At 39.5% G+C, this 21,513-nt stretch overlaps 1 protein-coding gene across 1 annotated transcript in view; it reads right to left on the reverse strand.

The window, feature by feature from the left end:
• Window positions 1–96: 96 nt before the first annotated feature.
• Window positions 97–21,513, reverse strand: part of GPBP1L1 (GC-rich promoter binding protein 1 like 1) — a 31,978-nt gene continuing 10,561 nt past the window's right edge. Inside the window, exons 2-12 of the mRNA XM_058842352.1 lie at window positions 16,563–17,443; window positions 15,766–15,880; window positions 15,355–15,484; window positions 14,709–14,992; window positions 11,938–12,010; window positions 10,609–10,802; window positions 6,630–6,770; window positions 3,085–3,243; window positions 2,223–2,347; window positions 1,255–1,357; window positions 97–1,022 (exon numbers count right to left, since the gene is read on the reverse strand). Of these exons, the coding sequence (XP_058698335.1) occupies window positions 876–1,022; window positions 1,255–1,357; window positions 2,223–2,347; window positions 3,085–3,243; window positions 6,630–6,770; window positions 10,609–10,802; window positions 11,938–12,010; window positions 14,709–14,992; window positions 15,355–15,484; window positions 15,766–15,825 (1,416 nt within the window). The 5' untranslated portion in view covers window positions 15,826–15,880; window positions 16,563–17,443 and the 3' untranslated portion in view covers window positions 97–875. The remainder of the gene's footprint in view (window positions 1,023–1,254; window positions 1,358–2,222; window positions 2,348–3,084; window positions 3,244–6,629; window positions 6,771–10,608; window positions 10,803–11,937; window positions 12,011–14,708; window positions 14,993–15,354; window positions 15,485–15,765; window positions 15,881–16,562; window positions 17,444–21,513) is intronic.

A 21,513-nucleotide genomic window follows, 5' to 3' on the forward strand; every position in this document is an offset into this window, starting at 1 on the left:
CGGGAGAAGAAACTGTTTATCCCCAGTGCTACTGAACCCCCAAAGTTGCAGGTCCCTTAGAGGAAAGCTCTTCTTACATAAGAAAGACAATTAGAATTGGCAAACTGATGCAAAATATTTATTCCAAGTTAGTTATTTTTGATGCAGTAGTTTTTCCCCCTCATACAGACTCAATGTGATAGTCACTTTTTAAAATCTGTAAATAATGTTATCAAAATAATCTTAATCTTTGAAATCTCACAAAAAATTTATATTTTACAATCCACCCTGAATATCAAGGCTGCAAGAAGAACACAAACAATTCCTATATCCAAATATTTTACAGCTGTACCCAAAAAAAAAAAAAAGAAAACCACAAACGCCTGGTTAAGTGATGAAGCTCCCCGAGCCGCCAAAAAAAATAAAATAAAATAAAATATTCATGTTATTAGCATTAATTTAACATAATTAGAACTTCAAAAGCCATTTTGTCATCGACAATGATTGTTTTAGCACACCGTTACCGCGCGCTGGGCAATGCGGCGGCACTGTTAGAAGCTTGTTGTTGCAGAGATCAGTCAGCCACTTGTGTCCTGCTCACACGACTGAACTTGTGCACTGCCCCACAAGGGATTTTTGTCAAAATTTGCTAGCTGCACAAACTTCTAGTAAGCATTAGGGCAAAACCAAAAGAAAAAGCTAAAGAAGCCAATTTCTCTCTTCTTTGGGATACAATTATTTCCCTTGTGCATGAAGTATCAACAACAAAAGAAAAAACTGAACAGACTGGAGACAGAATAAACTCTGTTTAGTTTATACAACCCCAAACACGTGTTGAACTATGAACTGAGTTTATTGGGTTGGTTTTATTTATTTTAATTTTATTGTGCCCAGTTTCAGGCATCGTCATCTGACGTTTCACTGCTACTTGTTTCTGTGTCTGAGTCCTCAATCTTTGTCTTAAAAGTGCTTCCCCAGTGGAACAACAGGCTGGAGCCGCGGCCCTGAAGAAATCCATTCTTCCCAAATCCGTTTCTTCTTCGCTGTAGGAATGAAAATAAGTTTTAAAACAAGCAAAAGTGTGGAGAGTAACTGTTACCAGCTCTCTGTGGAGGTGAATGCTACATTTAACTGTGTATACACACATGGATGATGCAGAATCATCCATTCTGTTACAGTCTTGCTTAAATGCTTGGTCCTTTTGAACACCCTTAAGAACAAGCCCTTGAGAAAGAAGAGGGAGCAGTCACAAGTAGCAGGAACTGTAAAACATACCTGCTCTGATTTAATCTGAAACTCTTTGAGCTCATCCTCTGTGAGGGGAAGGTAGTTTTCATCATTTTCAGGATATTCCTGCCATCCCATTTCTTTCAATAACCTGATTGTGGAGAAAAATAAAAGGGGCATGGGAACCAAAGCAAGGGAACAATAGCAAAGGAAGGAACACTTTGTCCATGAAAAAGAAGGTTTTGTAGTAAATTACTCCAAATTCACCAGGGAATCCTCTCTATCACAGACCACTTCAACAATCCTTTGTGTTTACCCACCATTTTTCAATGTCTTTTACAAATATTTAACCATCAGCAGACCTGTATAATGGGTACATAACCAGCCCGGTGGAAGGCAAGGATTTGAAATTCTAACTCAAGGACACTGAAGGAGGACATGAGGCAACCAAACCAGTATCACAGCTCAGAATCTCCTAAACCTTACTATCTGCTTGCACCAGATGCTCACACTGCTTATTCATTGATGTGAGATACAGCCTGAGATACCAGGTAAATATTTTCTTAACTCTCCTCCACTTTTACAGCATGTAAAGCAGCACTGGAGTATTCTAAACGCAAACAAACTGTGGTGTGTGTCTTCAAACCATTACATTTAGGACAGCTGCTTGCAAATTAACCAGAATCATCCTTGGTTCATACTGACTCCCAGCGTGGGCAGCTAAATATCTCTAGGAAGCATTGATACACAGGGATGTGGCATTAAAAAAGCACTGGAATTTAATTACAGACCTTGGTAAAGCCTTGGTTCACCTGTAATTGGTGTCTTGTTTTACTTTCAATAAGACCCCGCCCAGTCCAGCACTAGTCACAAAGCCCCAAAACCTCCTGCTCCATACACACAGCTACTGCTGCTTCCCAAAAATAGAACTTTCTTCAAAAGTGTTTCCTTCTCCTCACACAGCCCAAGAACTCACCCTCCTTTACTCCAGTCACTTTATTCTGCCATTTACTCACCTGTGTTCTGCTTCCAGTGAATGGGAGAGGTTTTCCCCCTCCTCCGGCAAAGGGAGAGAAAGGCCATTCTGATGGCAGTTCTCTTCCCAGTTTTCCTTTGGTTCTGGTGTGCTGTTGCTCTCCATCTGAAGAAAGATAAAACCATCAAAGTGTGCTTGCACAGACCATGCCAACAGCACAGTTCCAAGTGCAAGCTTCTGCCTTTGAAAGTCCAGCCAAGCCTTTCACCTTGAGCCAGTGTATTTTACAGAACCTGCAGCAATGTGTACCTGGCTGTGACAGGACAACACAGGATGAAGGATGGTTGGTGCCCTGTGCTGCTGTGCCAAGGGAGTGAATGCTGGCATTGCAAAGCTATCACCAGCAGCTCAGAGTGACAGCAAGAAAACTATGAAATGCTCATATGAACACACTTGACATACACATTAAGGCACAGATATATGCATTTGGGGGTCTGGTCTGAGCTTCTGAGGCTTGAGCCACATATTCCTGCACCTTTCACAAGCACAAAATTCTACTTTTCTGTTGAATCAGTTTGACAGGGAAGTTGGAAAGCAACTTAAGATGTTAAAATATGATACTGTTCCTCTCCTTAGAGAATCCTTGCAAAAAATCTAGATTACCTTAAACATCTGTAACCTTCCTTTCCACCTCGTTTACTACTTATCCACTTACATTCCACTGTGCTACACATCTCCCTCCATCACTGCTGTGCACTATTTCCACTGGCATGTGTGCCAGACCAGTGGGAGTCACTGCCTTCCTCTTCCAGAGCCTGAATTACATACACTGCTCAGGACTTTTTCAGCCCCAACTCCTTCAATAATAATGATCATATATACAGCAAGGACAGTGATCTTACATCATCCAGCTTGTCACATTCCCTGTTTTCTGTTATCTCCCCATTTCTATCATCCTTCAGTGCCTTCAGGAATTCACTCTTTTTATCAGTGGTCCGGCGCATCAGCTTCGTCAGGCGCGAGGAGCAGATCTCAATGGGAGGGGTGGTGCTGGAAGGACTCTGCACAGGGAGGGAGAACACAGAAATCAAACTGCACTGCTGCAAACCTGAGGCCTCTTCAGTGGCTGTGCTTACACCTTTCAAACACTCATCAGTTCTTTGGGTGGCTCTTAACCCCTCAAAAAACTCCAACCTAATGTCAAATTCCCATCAAAATACTAATGTGTCCTGCACATTCACTTCCCCTATCTATTATTATCAACTCAATTCCTTTTCCTCCCCTAGGAGTCAATTCGTAGTCATGAATATGTTTGTTTCTTTGTAATGTAACTCAAGCAAGCTGCAGCTTACAACAAGTAAGCTACAGAGCTTGCTATGCTCTGCAATAATAACAGAGTTTTAGGGCAAAAAACTTCATGCAGGATTCCTCTCCTACAAAAATCAGCAAATTAAACAAATCAGATTCAGTTCAAATTTGCATTTTAAATCATCCTGACAGACTCCACCCTGAAATTAAGCTATGGGGACGTAATCTCCTTTCAGGGAGTGGTCACATCCTTAACTAACCACAACCGGGTGCGGAACAGGCAGCCACAGCCTTGGAATCCTCCCCTGGAGAGAATGCTGCCAGCTGCTGGCTCTGTACACTCAGCCCAGATGGTTCAGTGTGGAAGCAGCACGGACAACCCTGTGGGAAATCTGCTCACCTCAGTGCATGAGCACCTCCTGTGCTCTCCCACAATGTTTAAGCTTCATTAATAACCTGGAGTCTGTGAACCAGGCCCACTGGCTGTACTGGCCATGATCCTTTAATAGGAGCACTGCTAACCAAGGTGAGCTTTCAATTTTATCTGTTCCATGATTTGACTGGGCACATAAAAGGAATCTAAGAACCTGTTATGGCAAAGTTTCCAGTACCTTAATCTCCTGCTGGAGTTCATGTTTGACTACTCTAAAACAATGAGGAATTTAATCATTATTATGGAGAACTGACATGAGAATCTTGCATGTAAAACTACTCTTTTTCTTCATGTACATGCTTTGATTTTTAAAAAAATCAGTATTAAACCAGAAAAATTTCCTGAAGTTTGTAGTGTTTTTCTTCCCACACACTTTTTTAAGCTGCAGGGGAAGGTTGCAAATTCACGCTCTTCAAAATCAATCTCCTGTGCCAAAAATTTTTATCACACTCGGTGCTCTGAGCAAAGATCAAGGGAACTAGACCAAAAACAAGGCAGCAACTGCTGCTTATATTTCTAATGGCTGTTGCATGTGAAAGACTGGTGTGAAATAATGCCTGAAAGGAAGTGCAGCCTGGCGGTAATTTCTCAGGCAGACCTTTCAGATTTTGCCTAATTCAACACAGTAAGAAATAAATCAGCAGTTGTAACAGACCAAACTGGTGACTGCAACTATCAGGACAAAAAGCTGACACAAGAGTGAAATTAAGCTCTCAATGTAACTTAGTTTGACTGCAGTGACAGAAGGTAACAATGAACAAAGGAGACTAAAATTAGATGTCTTCTGGTAATCTGAAATACTCAACTTGAACTCTTTGCTAGTGGCTGTTTTGATCTCTAATAAACTACTGAGGTACTAAAACTTAATTTCTACACATCAGGGGAAGACATTTACAGCTAAAGTTTAGAAACAACATATTTCTGAAAGGGAATTAATTTCACCTCAATTCTGGTTTTATGCATAACTTTCTATAGAAGAGTTACGTTTTACAAAACATTCTTGTTTAGCACTAAAATAGAAAACTGGCATCTCCTCTAAAGGAAGCTTAGCCCTTTGACTGAAGCAGCAAGGCATCTCAGTTTTTTGGTGTTGCTTTTTTTTGGGGTGTTTGTCATTTTATGAATGAGAATTCTAGGCATCACCTCAGATTTATTCTGATGTCTGTCTGTGTAACATGGATGGGTACTCTTACAGAAAAGTAACCCTGAATTCATTTTAAGAACTCAGGCTGTATTGTAACTTGGTTGCCTTAGACTGGCTTGTGGGGACAGAGCCAGTGCTAATTGGCACCCTTTTAGTTTCCAACACACTCTTGTCTCTTATGAATAAAGGTCCTATTTTTACCACTTCTGCAGGAAGTGCATTAGCCCCTTCCAGAAACAAAAAGCCAGAGACTATGTGTAGTAGTCCTGGAGAACCAGGATTGCAGTACTATCTGCTGGCCACAGACCTGTGTTTTCACATTGTAAATCTCCAACAGATTCAAAGAAAAACATATTAGAAGTGTCCAGTTTAGCTGGAAGGAATTTTTAAGCCCTTTATGTTTAGCTCTCAGGTTGGTACCCAACATCTTCACTGACTGGAGTTTCACAGCAGACCTTGAGGGCTGGTGAAGGAAACACTTGCGTTATTCCTGTACGATACAAAGTGAATGCCTGTCTCCTGTCTGCTGAGGTGAAAGCCTGTTTAAGTTTACATATTTACACTGTCCATACTGTGCTGTGCATTACACAAAAGGAAGGCTGTCAGCAGCACAAAGAACTTGGATCTAAAGAGAGAGAAAAGCAAGGTAAGGGAAAGGAACAGAGCGTAAGATCTTTTTGTCAAAGTGATAGGTGCCTGCTTATTAACTATTGCCTTAATGACTGCTTGCACACTCAGCTGTGGATAAAGCAGAAAAGTGCAGGATGCTGAAAAGTAAAGTCTTCAAAGCAGAGAACCATAAAGATGACATGGCCTTATTTTAGAAGCAATGTCTATAACGGAAGAAGACAAGTGCACCTCTAGAAAAATCCCCCAATTCTACAGTTAAAACAAGCTGATTTCAGATGTTGCGAATCATCATTTATAGAATGACAAAATCATTAAGGTTGGAAAAGACTTCAAGATCATCAAGTTGAACCTGGAAAGAGCAGCTGCATTGGCCAGGAATTTATCAGAGTCTGTTCTATTTTTGTTCTTTTTTTCTTGTGCTCTGTCACAGTTATGGCTGAAATATTAAGAGATCTATATTTCAAGGTTCTCTCTATACTTCAGACCAAAACTAGGGGCAAGTCAGTTTCCATCTCAGCAGATTACCTCCTTCCAACATCAAAATTAAAAACAGATACCATAGCTGGAATGTCATACATACACATGTTAAACTCCTTCAACCCCCTCAGAACTCAGTGCTTGTGTAGTTGTTCCAGAGAAAGGAAATTAGGCAGATCACCTTCCTTCCCCTTCCGTTCCTATACTGAAAAACATCATGGGAATCAATCTGCCTACCTCTTCATATCAGTTCTTGGCATCTGCACTCCTGTAACACCAAGCTGATAAACCCCATTTCTATTTCTTTTAGTGTATCATTGATGTGGCAGAATGTGCTAAGAATGTACAAGTGAATCATCCCTCAAGGATGCAAAGGTAGGTACCACATGCAGAGAGAGCCTTATGTTTATGCTTAAAAAAAAAATCTCCCACTTATCCCTTATCCCAACCCTTACCTCTTTGGGAGAGGTGAGGACTGAGCCGCTTGCCAGTACCGCTGGTTTGGTTACAGACACTGGACTGGTAAAGGCAGAGTCACGGGTGGAGGACAGCGAGCCTGGTTTATGTTCACTTCTGTTGGCTTTCCATGGGCTTGGCTGTATTGAAGAAAACACAAAATAGAGGGCAGTAAATGGTAAGGCATGAGAAGGTGTTGCTTGCAAGTATTGAAATAAATAAACAACATTATGCTGTATGGATTTTCTTCACTTTTCAAGAACAGTGTCAATAGGTTTATTTCAACACCCATTGCTTTTCCCTTGGCATCTTCTGTTTTCCCCAAATCACACACAATTCTGCTTCATGGGCACCACCCTTCAGTAAAATACCATTAAGAGCTCACAGAGAAAATCCAGCATTGCCCTTCATTAACTGGAATCACCACTGTGTATTGCAATTCATCTTAGAGGTACCCACAGATGGGAAATAAAAAAAAAATCCCAATTAAAATGACATTTCTTAGGGGAACACTGCATGCTACAATCACTTGACAGGAAGTTTTCCTGCGTGAGGAAGATCATCATACAATAGTTTTGTTCAGAGTGAGAATGAAAATTATTTATTTCCTAGGGCTCTGAAAGTGTCCATCATTGCACCAAATTAGCAACAATTACAAGAAAAAGAAGCAAAAGCAGCCACTTTATTACAGTGCAGGATCACTTGCTGTTTTGCCCTGGATACTCTCTGCAGTATCCCTTTGAATACACTGGCCATTTGGCTGAAGAGCAAAGACTTCAAGATAAGTTCTTGTTACTTGGAATGTTGTTCTTGAAGCTCTCTTATCAGTCAGGGACAAACACTGAAGTGAGAGTCTTTACAAAAACAATCCTAAGAGGAAACTTGGACCAAGTAGCCCTAGCAAGACACTGTCAGAACATTGAAACATACAGGTTCTTCCTTTGACCCACTGGATTTCTGAAGCTAGCTTCATGTCTCTAGTAAAATAATTCATGCACAAATGAGATTCAGTTAAATCTGGGATGCAACAGATCTTGCAATCTGCCAGCAATGAGAACAGAGGCATTATTTCAGTATGTTGTCACTGTGCCCTGGGTTCTTCTACCCATTTTTTTAAAAAATACATTGCATGGAGAGGCCATCAGATTTACTCTTCCACTCTTAAAAATGAGCATCCCACCCTATCAAATAGATTCCACGGCATTCATAGCACACATTAAAAACATCCCCTTCAAACCTCAGAAATATCCTGATCTGCACAATATTTATTGCCTGTACTAAAATTAGGGTGCAGTATGACTGACAAAAAGTTTCTCTTCACAGCTCCAGGGTTGCACTGTTCCATTTCCAGCTCTCAGCTGCCCAGTGCTGTTCTCCAGCCTTCCACAAAGGGGCAGCTCGCAGCTCAGAGAGGTCCAAAGACAGACCCCTATTGCTTTCCCTGGGTGGCTGAGTGTGACCTTCACGGATTGCTTGACTGTGAACTATCAGCCATCTCCATCAGCCAGAATGAACACACTTGTTTCACTGCCACCAGTTCTCTTCCTTTCTGAACTGCTTGGAACTTAACAAAAGCATTTTTCATTCAGTTTTCCTGTGACACCTTTCCAATACTGCTGACTTTGTGGAAAGGAATGTTTTGACTCCTCTACTACTTTATGCATTACAATTCCTGGGTAACTTCTAGAAGTCTCCAGGCTAATGCATCCTATCACAGCTGCTTTAAGGCTGTGACTTTAAAAAGACATCAATGCACACAGCTTTTCCGGCTAAGGATATACTGATAGCCCACCTTTTGGTTTTGCTAATGGTCACCATTCATTAACAAAAGCACTGTTGATGACATCAGCAGATAATTCTTCTCACTGCAACCCCCACCACCGAAGAATATCACACTTCCCCAGTAATCACCACTTCAGTGAGTAAACACTTAGAAATCAGCAGCTAAATCACTAAGTACATATTTATAGCCTGCTTAATGTGACTGATCTCTTGGGCTACCTATCAAAAATTAATACATTTTCCAATAGCCAAAGAACACTTCCCTTGTTACCAGTACTGCAACATTGCAGGTATAAATCCAGGGGTAATCCAGACCTACTGGACTCAGTGAAGTAAAAACTTAAAAGAAATTAAGACAGGTACAACTACATATTGCCATAATCTCTGATTTAAATACAGATAAACAATCTGGAATGCAAATGAACTAAATAACATGTAAAGCAAGCTAAATAAAAACCCTACCACTATTTTTAATAGATGCTGAACCTTCAGATCATAGTCATTTTATTCCAAGTGTGAGCACTGAATAATGTATTCTTTTTATCTAAAGAATCAAAACCTACATAGTCTAATTTCAGAACTTGGTTAGGAGAAGCTTCAAGAGCAGCTCTCCTTGACTGAATTAATGAAAAACCTCTGTCCACGGGCTTCAGAAGCAGCTACAACAAATGCAACGGTAATTGCACAGCAAGCTGCAAGGAGCAACTTGCTGTGCAATTACTGTTGCACTTGTAGCTGCTTCTAAAGCTGCTACATTAGCTAAGCAGATTTTTATGCCCAAATTCTGTGCTGTCAGGCAACAGGTATATCATCACCTGCAGTAATGACACACACTACCTTAACTTTCAGAAGTGCATTTTCATCTCTCAACCTCTACATTGGTACAGCATTAACTTTCAGACCTCAGAAATTATCTTTGCATACAACAGCCAGTAATACAGACAAGCTGTATGCATTGTGGTTCACTGAAATTCTGTTTACTTTGAAGCCAGAGACAACCTAACAGTCTGGTCAGAAACTGTACCCCTGGCCTTTTGTTTCAAAGAACACACAAGACATCCACACTAAACCCAGGTCAGACTCTATCTACATATGTATCAATCAAGCTGTAAAAGCAAAAATAAAAGCCACAGGAGGCTCTCTACTCATTAGAAGCTGCATTTTGTTTACCTACTCTAAACAAGAACTGAAAACTGTGTGTGGAATCAAAAACTCCTTATAAATAACCTTTCTACTGGGTCAATTTATTGCATCTTACCAAGAAGTAGATCACCTGTCAAATTAAGTGTTTAGACAAGATTATTTGATAATCATTTTAACCACTACAATTTTTTTCTGTAGCTGGCAGAATTTAACCTGAATTAACAAAAATTTACAAAAGGGAAAGAAGCTTTAAATTTGCTTTCTTATGAAAAGAAACTGAGTCGTATTTTGCTTTTATCTTTGAAGTGTGTAGGAACTATCTACTGTAATCATAGGGAAGATTTTGTTGGAATGTTGCAGCCAGAATTAGTGATTAATATATTTTAGAACTCAAAGTATTTGGACACCTCTTTAAAGAATAACCTAGCTAACTTTTTTTATCTTTTAAAATACTTTCACTATCAATTATTCAAAATTTCTAAGGCCATCTATACATGTTGGTTCTCTGGAGAAGTGGGCAAGATTAAACCTAGAACTAAGGAAAAAAAATTTTTTTTTTAGCACTACTGTATTTCCTTCAGTAAAAGAACTATAGCACAAACCCCATGGCTTTTCCAGATTGTTTTTAAGGCTCAACTAAATTACACCTGAATTGCAGGATGTTGCAATCTAATCTGATCTCAGCCTCAATTGTTCTGGACACATCAAAGTATTGTAACCCAATAAAGATTTTTCAAGGTAGTCATGTGAACAGTTCAAGCACATAGCAACACACATTCCACCTCCCCAGCAGTGCTCATTTTGTCTTATTAAGATAAGGATTTATCTAATGCATGAGGACACACCCATTCAAATAGACCACAGTGTAGTCACAGGTTAGTTCTCCTTATGGACAAACTGAAAAGCATTTGAACAGAGAACAACTTTAGTAGTAAATAGACCTCTACTGTAAAAACCACTGCCTAGAAACTACTGGATTCCAACTCCTGCTACTTGTTGGGGCGTTGAGTCCTTTGATCTGCAGTTCATTAATTTGGCTGGAACCCCCTGTACCTTGGAAGGAGGAGCTGCAGGTTTAGGAACCAGATTTTTGTAGACACTTGGGACAATGGTTGTGGCTTTGTTGCCATTTGCCAGGTGAGAAACAGGTGATGTAAATGCAGCTGAGAAGGCGGCAGAAGGATCCTCTTTTGAAACCTTTTTGATGACCAGCATCTTGGTAGGTTGCTTGGCACTAGGGGGGTTTTCTGTAAAAACAATACAAGAGATTCTGAAATAGATGTTCAGCTTCAGAACAGGTTCAGTACACTGCTTCAGTTCCTCCCTCTCCATCTTAGACACAACATATCTCATTCTGAGACTATCAGCTGCTCTTTCATTTCAGCTCTGAGAGAGGATACTGGATGTGGATATCTAAATACAATCTTTTCTAATCTAAACACAACAGCTCCCTTGATGCTGAAAGGAAAAACCTACAGTGGCATCAGTTAACAGCCTCGCACCATTCTACAGAAATCAGAACAGGTATGAGCATTTTTTTGAGCAACCATGGCTCAGCTTTGTTAGTTCACTAACACATGAAAAAAAAAAATTACATAGCTTATACCTCAAAAGACACATTGTTTTTACAAACAAGCAAGGTTGAAGTTTCTTACACCAAATAAGCACATTTCCAGGAGCATAACAATTTAAAAAATACTAATAGTATAAACAGATCAAAGCCCCATAAATGGTGTCATTAGGTTTTGAGCAGAACAACAGCTACCTGACAAACATGCAAAAAGAATACAACCCAACAGTATTGCAAGAATCTTTTGCATTTGTACTATTTGCAGTATCTAACCCAACTAGATATTAACAAATCTGTGTTTAACTGCTAGAACTGGTACCTTTTTTCACTTTTTTTTAAAGGCATAGATTCAGTACATCTAATCTATGTACAGATAGTAGACTACATCAGAATCAAAAGCAAGGCTGTTCTGAGTTTAAAAAATCAATTAAACTCAAACCACAGAACTATGACAGCTTTGCCTGTATTTCCCCTATGAAGATCCCAAGTCAGGAACTAATGTCTAGTTCACTCCAATCTGCTTTGCCCTTCAAGTGATGTCTGTGTGAAACTGTAACTGCAACACGACAGGAAGTGAACACAACAGTGACATTACTGCCACTGGCTGTTTTTTTATGACAAGACAAGCACAGTTTCAAACAGACAAAAAGACCAAGAGATTAGATAAGATTATGGGAGGAAAACAACGAAGGACAGAAAGCAGCAAATTGTCTGTTTTGTTTAAATCTTTAAAATATTTTTGAGTGAAAAATCCAGCATTCAAACAACTTTCTGCTCCATCATCAGCATTGTGTACAGTGACCTTTACCTACCCCATACTCCAGAAGGTGTCCCTAAAGGTTTGTTCTGGTTGTTTTGTCTTCCAGCTTCTGGATTCAAAGATGGCTGTAAAAAGACAAAGCAAATGAATATATTGTTATATCACATATGACAAAAAAATAATCAGTATTAACATTTTGTTTCCAGGAACCTAGGGTATAGGTAGATTTCTCTGAACAGCACCTGAAGTGGAAGAGAACGCCTTGCCACAAGACATCTAAAAATCACGTTTGCCTTCTCCCTGGTTTCTGCTGTATTTCCAATGGAACTACCAGACAGTTGAGGCTAACTCCTCTAGTCTTCTACGATAATTAAGATTCTACCAACCAGTACATGTATAAAAAAATTAGGTATTTGATCAACAGCTCAAAAAATAAAACAGAATCCATATATCAGTATATGAAGAATCTATCCTAATTTAATGAATATTTTAATACAATAATTATGCATGAGCCAATTAAAAAAAATTCCAATACTAGATTCAAAATGTAAAGGAATATATTTACTGACAAAAAAGCACTACACTTAAATTTGTATGAAACCTCGGAGTCCACTTTTTAGGACAAGAGTGTGCACAGACTTGGTGCTCTCTGCAGACTTACAAGGTATTCAGTTTCAGAATTCAACTTGGTGGAACAACTACAGACATGTCTAAGCTCAAAGTGAAGTGAAGAAAATCTAAGCATTCAATGACAAGTGTTTCTGTTTAGCTATTCCTCTTCCCTGTCCCAAATAACCTCAGTTCAAAATACAGCCATCTCTTTCCTCCTTTTAATGAATTCCTCATATGTGAGTTACTATGGTGACAGCGTAACTCTCTAATAGTGAGCATCTGAAATAGTAGGTATTTCTGTTCAGTAAGAGTAAGGAAAAAATGTCACACCATAGCATAAATTCCAACCTCATCCTCCAGAAACTCCTGTTAAAAGTGCTTCAATTTTTAGCTACAGGTCAGTTTTATAGCAGGGGTGCTCACACTTAGTCTAACAACCTGCTTTGCAGACCTTTCAGCAAAAGTGTTGTCAGCCACACAGGCCTAACAGCTACACACTTAACCACAGCATACATCAGCTTCACCACTATGGCAAAGACAGTACAGGAGTTACTAAACAGAGCTTGCTGCTAGCCCATGTGTGGTATTATCATCTTAAAAATGAGGGAAGTAATTAAGAGAAGAAAAAGCCATGTAGTTGGGGAAGGCACTCATCAAGGCATTGAAGAAGAGAATTAAGTATGTGGAAGAAAGATTTAGACCAAGATAGACAACAAGAGATTCCATAGCTGCAATCATTGCAATATTTCTAGATTTCTACAGACTTCTGACAGTCAAAAAAAGCCTGAATTACAGTATTCTTGAAAAATCAGGTAGTAGAAATCCACACACAAGCCTTATCCCCACTCTCTAGCCGTTAACCACCCTGTGATGCAGGTTCCTGCTCCAAGCAACAGCAGCTGAACAAAAGCATGCAATCACTTCCCTGGCCCTTCACTGAAAAAACGCCAGCAGCTTAAATCAAACTGCCTCCTGTGGCAATTTAAGTGTAGGCTCTGGATTTTGGCTTGAAGCAGCTGTGGGTATTCATGTATTTCACTCTGACTCGTAAATTCCTGAGCAGAAGCCATCAAACTGCCACAACAATTTCAACTGTGAACAGCCTTCCAGAGACAAATGCTGAATGCTGAATAAAATAGCAAAAACCTCATGATGATGATACACCCAAAAGTGCAAAGTATCACCAGAACCTCTCATTACAAGAGGCAGCAAAGGCTTTAGCACTTAGGATGAAGACAGAGGAATTGCATTAGGGGAAAGGACAGAGTTATGAGAACCTTACAGAGGATATTCTTCTCATTACACTGGTCAAGAAAAGCCTAGAGACACCAAGAAATAGATGCAGAAAGAAAAACACATGGTCTGATAATATAACACCCTTCAGAGGTCAGGAGAAATAGAAATAAATTGAAAAGAAGAAGCAGAAAAGGTGTGCATCTCTCAAAGCATTAGCATTAAGGATCATGGTAAAGATGAAAGTTTTAAGTCCAAGCACTGTTTGATAAAGTTTGAGAAACTAAAGATATTCCAGTAAAAATAGTGCCAGGATGTAAGAGACTATCATACTGATAATACCACATGAATCAAAATGCTGAATAAGAACAAAGTTGGTAAACTGGAGATGTTGATGGAAAAATGGCTCAAGAGAACCTGATCTACAGATTAACAGAGAGAGAGAGGAAAACTTCTTTGATAATAGTGTTCCAGAAGATTCACGGCAGATGGTTGCAAAGGTCTGAGCTTGTCATGAACAAGCTTGGGAAGGTTATCACAAACACCAACGTATCAGAGTGAAGGGAACAGGAAGACTGAAGCAGGCAGACTGAGGAGAAACTGAACAAGTGTATTTCTAGGAGCAAAAAAAAGGCTTTGTAAGCAAAGCCACAAAGTCAATACAACTACTCTTCCTCTGTCACCTTACAGGTTTCACTGAAGACCTGGCTTGAACGTTAAAATGCCTTCAGTTCACAATAATCATTTGGCAAAACATATGAGCCAAACACCATAATCCAACAGGTCTTCAAGTCCTGAGGGCTCTGGGTACCAATCTGCATCCTATCAGTGCTGGAATAATTTTGTTAAATTTGTTGTGTCTCAAACACTGAGTGGAATGCAACTCTAGATCCTCACCACCTATCAATGCTAATACAAATGAGATCTGAAAAGCCATTTCTCACACCTTCCACTTCTAGTGAGAAGCTACACACTTACAAAGTCTTCCTCCTCAAACTGCAAATGCTCTTTATCTTCCTTCTTCTCCTCCCTGGATTCAACAGGCAGCTTTTCTTGAAAGGCGGAACTTTTCCGAGAATGGAAGTTGCCATTCCAGTGGCGATGAACTCCAGTTCCTCCTCCTCCACGCTGGCTCACACCATCATGGCCCCGTGAGGGACCATGCCAGCCAGGCTGACTGCCAGAAAGCCCAACATGAGCTCCTTTAGAAACACCAGAATCTACAGAATCATGGCGGAGAAGGGATGGCTGATGCCAGCAGTCTAAACAAAAGGAGATAAGGATGCAAATAAAAAAATCAACACAGTATGCAGAATACTGGAAATAACTCAGGTTGCTTTTCTTGTTGTTCAGACGGTGTTTACTAAGTAACTACTGAGCTGAACTTATTAAGTACTGTGTGATTATATCAGAAAACAAATCAAGCTACACAATGCACATATAGCTACTATGAAAACCTCTTAAGGCCTGAGCACACTGCACAGGAGAGTAGTACAACTTTTTCATAGGATGTTTTGAAAACGTGCAGTTTGGGAAAATGCTTCTATTCTGCTGAATTCTTAATTCTGTATAGACTATTTCAAAATGTTTGCTCTCAGGCTGCATTCTGATCCTTCTTACTCACCTCCCGCAGTTCGGAGAGGCCCATTATTGAAAAATCCATCGGAAGAGTTGTGTCTCCTGCGGCTCACGCCAAAGCGGCCCTCTCCCCGTGGAAGATGCTCTCCATGTTTCTCAAAGGTGGCTGCAGGGGACTGCAGAAAGTAAAAAGTCATGTAATGAAGCACTCATTTGGACTCTCCAGGAGCCTATCAGCCCAGCAGTGATATTTGGCTAACTGAAAAAACCACCAACCCCCATATTCCTGTATGAGTTTTCCATACAGCATCCATAACTGCATTGATTAGCCAGCAATGCTGACGAGCCTGGATGCGATCACAGATCCCCCTGTCTCACACAGAATCACACAGAACCCAACACACTGATCTTACCCATGGTCAGAGCTGTGAAAGGAGCAAATCTGTGTTACTGTTACCTTGGTTGACTGTGGTGTTGAGAAGTTAAGCCAGGCAGGAACAAAGTCATGCTGCGCCATTTAGGTCCAGTGTCTCCCTTCAATAAAATGAGGCATCAAACCTCATGGCCAGGCTCTGTAAATGAAAAGAACATTCCCTGTCATCGCATCCAAACTGAAATAATAATACAATTGATCTCTCCAAGTTTGGCCTATACAAACAGGAAGGGAAAAGTGCTGAAGTTTTTTGTATTATATTTGAGCATTTGTCTTCTGCTGACTTTGTTCCTCTGACTGAAACAGGTAAGAACCTCAACATTCCCAGTTACTTCCTGTTTACAATTAACACACCCATGAGGTTCATGACAGAATGGGTGTGGAGGGGGAAGAAAACAACCAATGGCATAGAAAAGCCATACAAGGCAGATGTGAAAATCAAGACAATACAGAATTTGGGGTACGATCCTTCATTGCTCATTGTCTCATAGTCTGCAAAGGAGTGACCACTGCATGCTTTATTCCAGAGGCTGTAAATCTAATAAGATCAACTGGTGATATTAAGAGACATTCAAAGCAGATCAGAGACCTGAAAGACAACCATATGTCAGCTCCTGCATTCCTATATTCTTTTCAACATATCATAGAAATTTTTACTGCTCAAAATGATGAATATTTCAGTATTGCTCCATATAACTGAATTCCACCTTTTCTGTGGAAGGTTCTCCAATTTACCATTTTGCTTTATTTTTCAGCTTTAATTTATCTAGAAACAGGTCAGTACAGTATAAGTAAAGCAGTAAATATATATGATCACTTACCCTGAGTTTGGCCTCTGTAGTCCAATGTCCTCAGTTTCTGTGCTTCAGTGACCTCTGGTTTCCTTCCTTCTCCAGAATTCTGGAAGGCCAGCCTTGAGGCAATAGTGCGTCTCGAAGCAGAGCACGAGAGGCCGCACTTCGTGCCAACTGTGCCCTTCACCCCCTCAGCTGCTCATTTTACCCTCTCTTTGCACTCTCACTACAAAAAAAAGATACCTAAGAAGGTAATTTATATTTAAAAAAGCCACGCCCACGTTCACCTCATTAAATTTCCTCTGGTCGTGGTAGTACAGAAATCAGCCTTTACATTACAAAAAGCTTTGAGTCTGCATGACAACATTCAGAGCAACATCATGGTTAATATTGAACAGATACACTCAAGGCTGCTGGACAGTTCATGATCTGCAGCAGATCAACCTAAACACTCTGGAAAAAAAGATGTTACATAAAAACGTTTGCCCTAAATGCTGAGATCTAAACAAGAAGCATCTGCCCAAGTGCTCTTAAAATATAAATTTCATTTTTATCACATATATCTGCTAAAAAAAGGTAAAATATTTTAAAAAATGAATGTTAGGATATACTCTAGTCTTCACGTAACTTGGCTAATGCTCCACAGAGCTAAGCACTACTTGATATAAAGCTCAGAAGCAGGCACAAATGTTCTCCCTGTTTTTCACCATTTACATGCTGAAACATAGGTCACATGAACAAAAAAAGGCAGGTCCAAAAATAATCTCTTCTACTCTATTTTTTGTAGACTGGGTGCTGCTTTTAAAGGGACACAATTAATCCACAAGAGCTTCTTGTTCTACAGTGAAGAGTTCACTTCTGGGTCATAGTCCTCTTCCATCAAAGAGGTGAGACAGGAACTGTCGTCACTGTAAAAAACCAAACACAACTCCATCAATACAAGTGGCACAAACATAACAAAGTATGACTAAAGAGAAGAGCAGAAAGGGAAATTGAACAACTATAGTGCAAGTGCCAAAAGCTATTTGATCTCTGATCAAAACACCTGAAATAATCTAATTAAAAAAGAGTCCCTGAAAAGCGCATTTTTACTTTTAAATAATCTCTTCCCAGATTTAGTCCACAAAAGGGCAACAAAAACAATCAGAATAAAGGGAAGACTGGAGAAACTGCATGCACTTAATGAAAGTGATTCCACACTTCATAGCGATTTTAAAACCTGTTGCTAAAATAATGAGACTCTGGGCTGCAGGTAGGCCCGGCCATTCCAAACACTTCATCTCTACATGCCCACATCATTCCTCATCTGTTCCAGGACAGCTAGACTTCCCTCTCAAGAGGATGATGACAGCAAAACAAACGGTATTTCATTAACTTCTCCATGGAAAATACCACCATCACCACCAAAACCTGAGTTATTCTGCTATGACCTCTTTTTTCTTGAACCATCCTACCTAACCAGAAGCAAATAGTTTAGTGATCCTGAAACAACTGAGAAGTTTTATTACTGTTCTGATGCCATCAGCTGTTCACAGGATACCTTTAGGTATGCCTTATTATGCTTTTATGTTTGACTTATCAGAGTCTGTTTTCTTTGTTTGGATATGGTTCCATTCTTTGATCAGTTCTGGTTTTCATTGTGCATGTGATGTCATTCCTTACTTAAGCATGTGGACTTTAAAAAAAGTTTTAAAGGTGATTTTGATCAAGGCTCAAAATAAACACACACTGGGGAATAGTAAAATATCGCCACCTTTTATCTTCTAGGTCACCCCTTTAATAAATCCCTTCATTTTTCTGGCTTTTTTTTCTTTCTAGAACTGGATGTTACTGTTGTATGGAGGAGTTTGGAAAGATGGAAACACTTCTGCACCCAAGATCTGAGCCACAATCACATTTCTGCAGACGAAGTAAGAACAAGCAGCCTCACAATGCATATAAGCTACCAGCCAAGATGAGAAAAAAGCAGAGTGGTCATGGCCACAAACAGTATTGATCCGGGAACTTTCTGAGCACCCTACCCTGCGCTACGATCTATTGAGAGCCACACATTGCAAACAACTAAAGTTGTAATCTATAAAACCCCGTTTTTATATTAAAGGGTAATTTTCCAGTGTGCATAATGGACAGAATGGAACATCTGCTGTAGACAGAACAGACTTCCCATCCTGCTAAACTCTGTACAGCTACAGAACTCCTTCAGCTGTGACCTTCTAAGTCTACTACCAAATGTTTGAGCACTAAGTAGAAGATAAAACAGGGACAAACTCAATGCAGTTGACTATATTTAAACAAGATTCATTACCTTCTGAATAAATATGCTTTTCAGAACGAAATGTATAGCAATTAAGCTATGTCAAGCTATTGATAGAAGTTAAAAAAAAATAAGTTGATTTAATGAACCTTGAGAATGGTTCAGAGCAACATGAAAAATGGACCTAAAGAAAGCCCACAGAGAACCGTTCTCTGGATTTAAGGTATCCAAATAAATTAATACCACAGAACTGCAGTTTTGAAGTAAGAACAAGATCTGAGCACGAAACAAAAACACCACAGAAGTACAATACCTAGGTTCCATTCACCAAAAAGGTTCCCAGTACCTTTTGAAAAGGCCAGAGAAAAGCATATCAACAGTTTGTGTTGCTGTGAGTCTTCCCTTTATATTTCAGCACAGTCTAAGCAAAGGTGAAACATTTTGTGAAACTTCACCACCAATTTACAGATGATCTTGCAGAGATTTGGGTCTCCTAAACTGCTATTCTGATATCACTGTTAGTATGGGTGACCAGGGCAGCTCCTTAAGCAGAGCCTAACATGCATGTAGACAGTCTAGGACAACACCTAGACCTGACTCCAAAATTCAGTAGGGACATATGTAACTCCTCAGTCATCGCCTTCCTGGGCATGTCCCAGCACAAAAAGAACAACAGATGCCAGATTAAAATGCAATACTTTTTGCTAAAGCAAAAACCTTGTTAGATGAAGTGCTGTAAATTATAGCAGCACTGAAACCCTTCGGTCTCCAGGATTAGCCCACGTGCCCCGTTCTCACACACACTCTAAATCCTGCCCAACAGCGCATCTGCAACCTACCTGAGACCACTTCCATAACCCATCACTCTACTGACAACATCACAAAATCCTAATGGGCAAGACCCAAAGTCTCTCCATTACCCTCTCTAACAGCAACCTATAATAAATTCTTGAGGAAAAAAGTACAAGACCATGAACAAACAGCATCAGGACTTCCAGGATACTTTCTCAGACTTTTAAGCCAGAGTCTATTACAGTTGACTAACAGTTGACTACAGTTTGACTAACCAGTCAAAGTCCTATGCAAATCTGTTCAGTTGCTTTGTTTTCAGACACATTTATACATTTTTGCCTCCCAAATGAGAGCGGGCAGTTTACTTGTGCTTTATGTAGAAGTCAATTTGTAGCTATTAAAAAGTACTAGCCTCAATTCAACTGGGTATTTCCTGTGCTACCAAAGTGCCCAAATCTAGTCAGTTTTTCATGACATTCAGGATTTTACCCAAGAGACATGGACTCATCAAGTCATGCCTCTTCCAAACTAAGAGTATCCACAAGAGCCTTCTAAATACCTCGAATCATCCTTATCAGACTTTACCCTATTGTTTAGGTACAACGTCACCAAAACAGCATTAAATGTTCAAGATTTAAGAGCATGGACCATTTATACAGTGGCAAAACTGTGCATTCTTAATATCTAACACTAATATTTTTGCCCCTATTACTACACAGAACTGAAATGACCTTTGACAACTACTCAGTTCTTCTGACACTGCAATTGCAGTTCAATCAAACTGATCTCCCCTTCACTATGGAAAACACAAGGACAAAGATCATCAGTAGCCACTCCCAATTCCAGAGGAAAAAGCAAACAAAAGTGCTTGTCAATGCAAATCTTATTAATTCTTTTTTCCTTTTTCAATGAATTAAAATGTGAATTATTTCTGTTAATATGAAGAGAAAAAAGAAAATAATAGTCATATTACTAAATGAAATGTTCTCTAAAGTCATATCTCCTTTCAGAACAATGAAATGTGCATTAATGAGCTTTGGTGTAGGAAAAAAGGTTGTCTGTCAACTATCTCAAAATATTATCTCACCCATCAAAATGAGTAAGTCTTTGGCAAGTAATCTAAATATGAAAAAGAACTGAACTCTGTATTAGTACCTGGGTTCCACTTATTTTTAAAGGTTAATTAGAACTGTTAACAATTTATATTATCACTTTTTACATGTAACATTAAAAATGTCTTTACTGTTACTTTATAGCAACCTATTTTCTTAAGGTTTTGTTGTTCCAAAAGTATTTTTTCCCTTGGCAAGTGCTTAAGTTTCACAACTAAATATCCTTCACTGTGTCATTTTATACGCAAGTAGAAGTGGTATTTATCGCCCAGTCAAACAAAATTGTCAGGTGCTCTTTTATATACCAGATTCTATAGCGTATTTGTCTAAACAAATATTAAAAACTGGCATGAAAACAGAAGGAACGTACAAGCACATTCAATTTAAAAAGACACAGACCACGGTAAAAAACATCTGCAGTCAGAGACAAACCCCCATTCTCCAATATCCCTTCCATAAAGTTGTTGCTGTACCACAGTTTGCATGGTTGTTTTGAGCCTTCTGCTTACTTTCATTTCTACTCCTAACACAGACTTGATCAGACTTAATCTCTAAATCAGTTTCTAAAGCTTTGACTCTCAAAGCTTTTCTATCTGAGCTTTTCAGATATACCTAGCAGTGGGAACAAAGGAGATGCTCAATATGTAAAGACCTACATTGACCAGAACATGAGCCTAGAGAGACAAGCTAAATATAATCAGAGCCATTGAGCTATGAAATTTTTCACTGGAAATGGATCAAGGTATTTCAGAAGTCCTAAGAAACAGAACAGAGGAGCCTTAGCAGTGGTGCATTTCTCCTATTACTTCCTCTTCCATCT

This window comes from Poecile atricapillus, chromosome 7 (genome assembly GCF_030490865.1).
Source record: "Poecile atricapillus isolate bPoeAtr1 chromosome 7, bPoeAtr1.hap1, whole genome shotgun sequence".
Lineage (NCBI taxonomy): Eukaryota > Metazoa > Chordata > Aves > Passeriformes > Paridae > Poecile > Poecile atricapillus.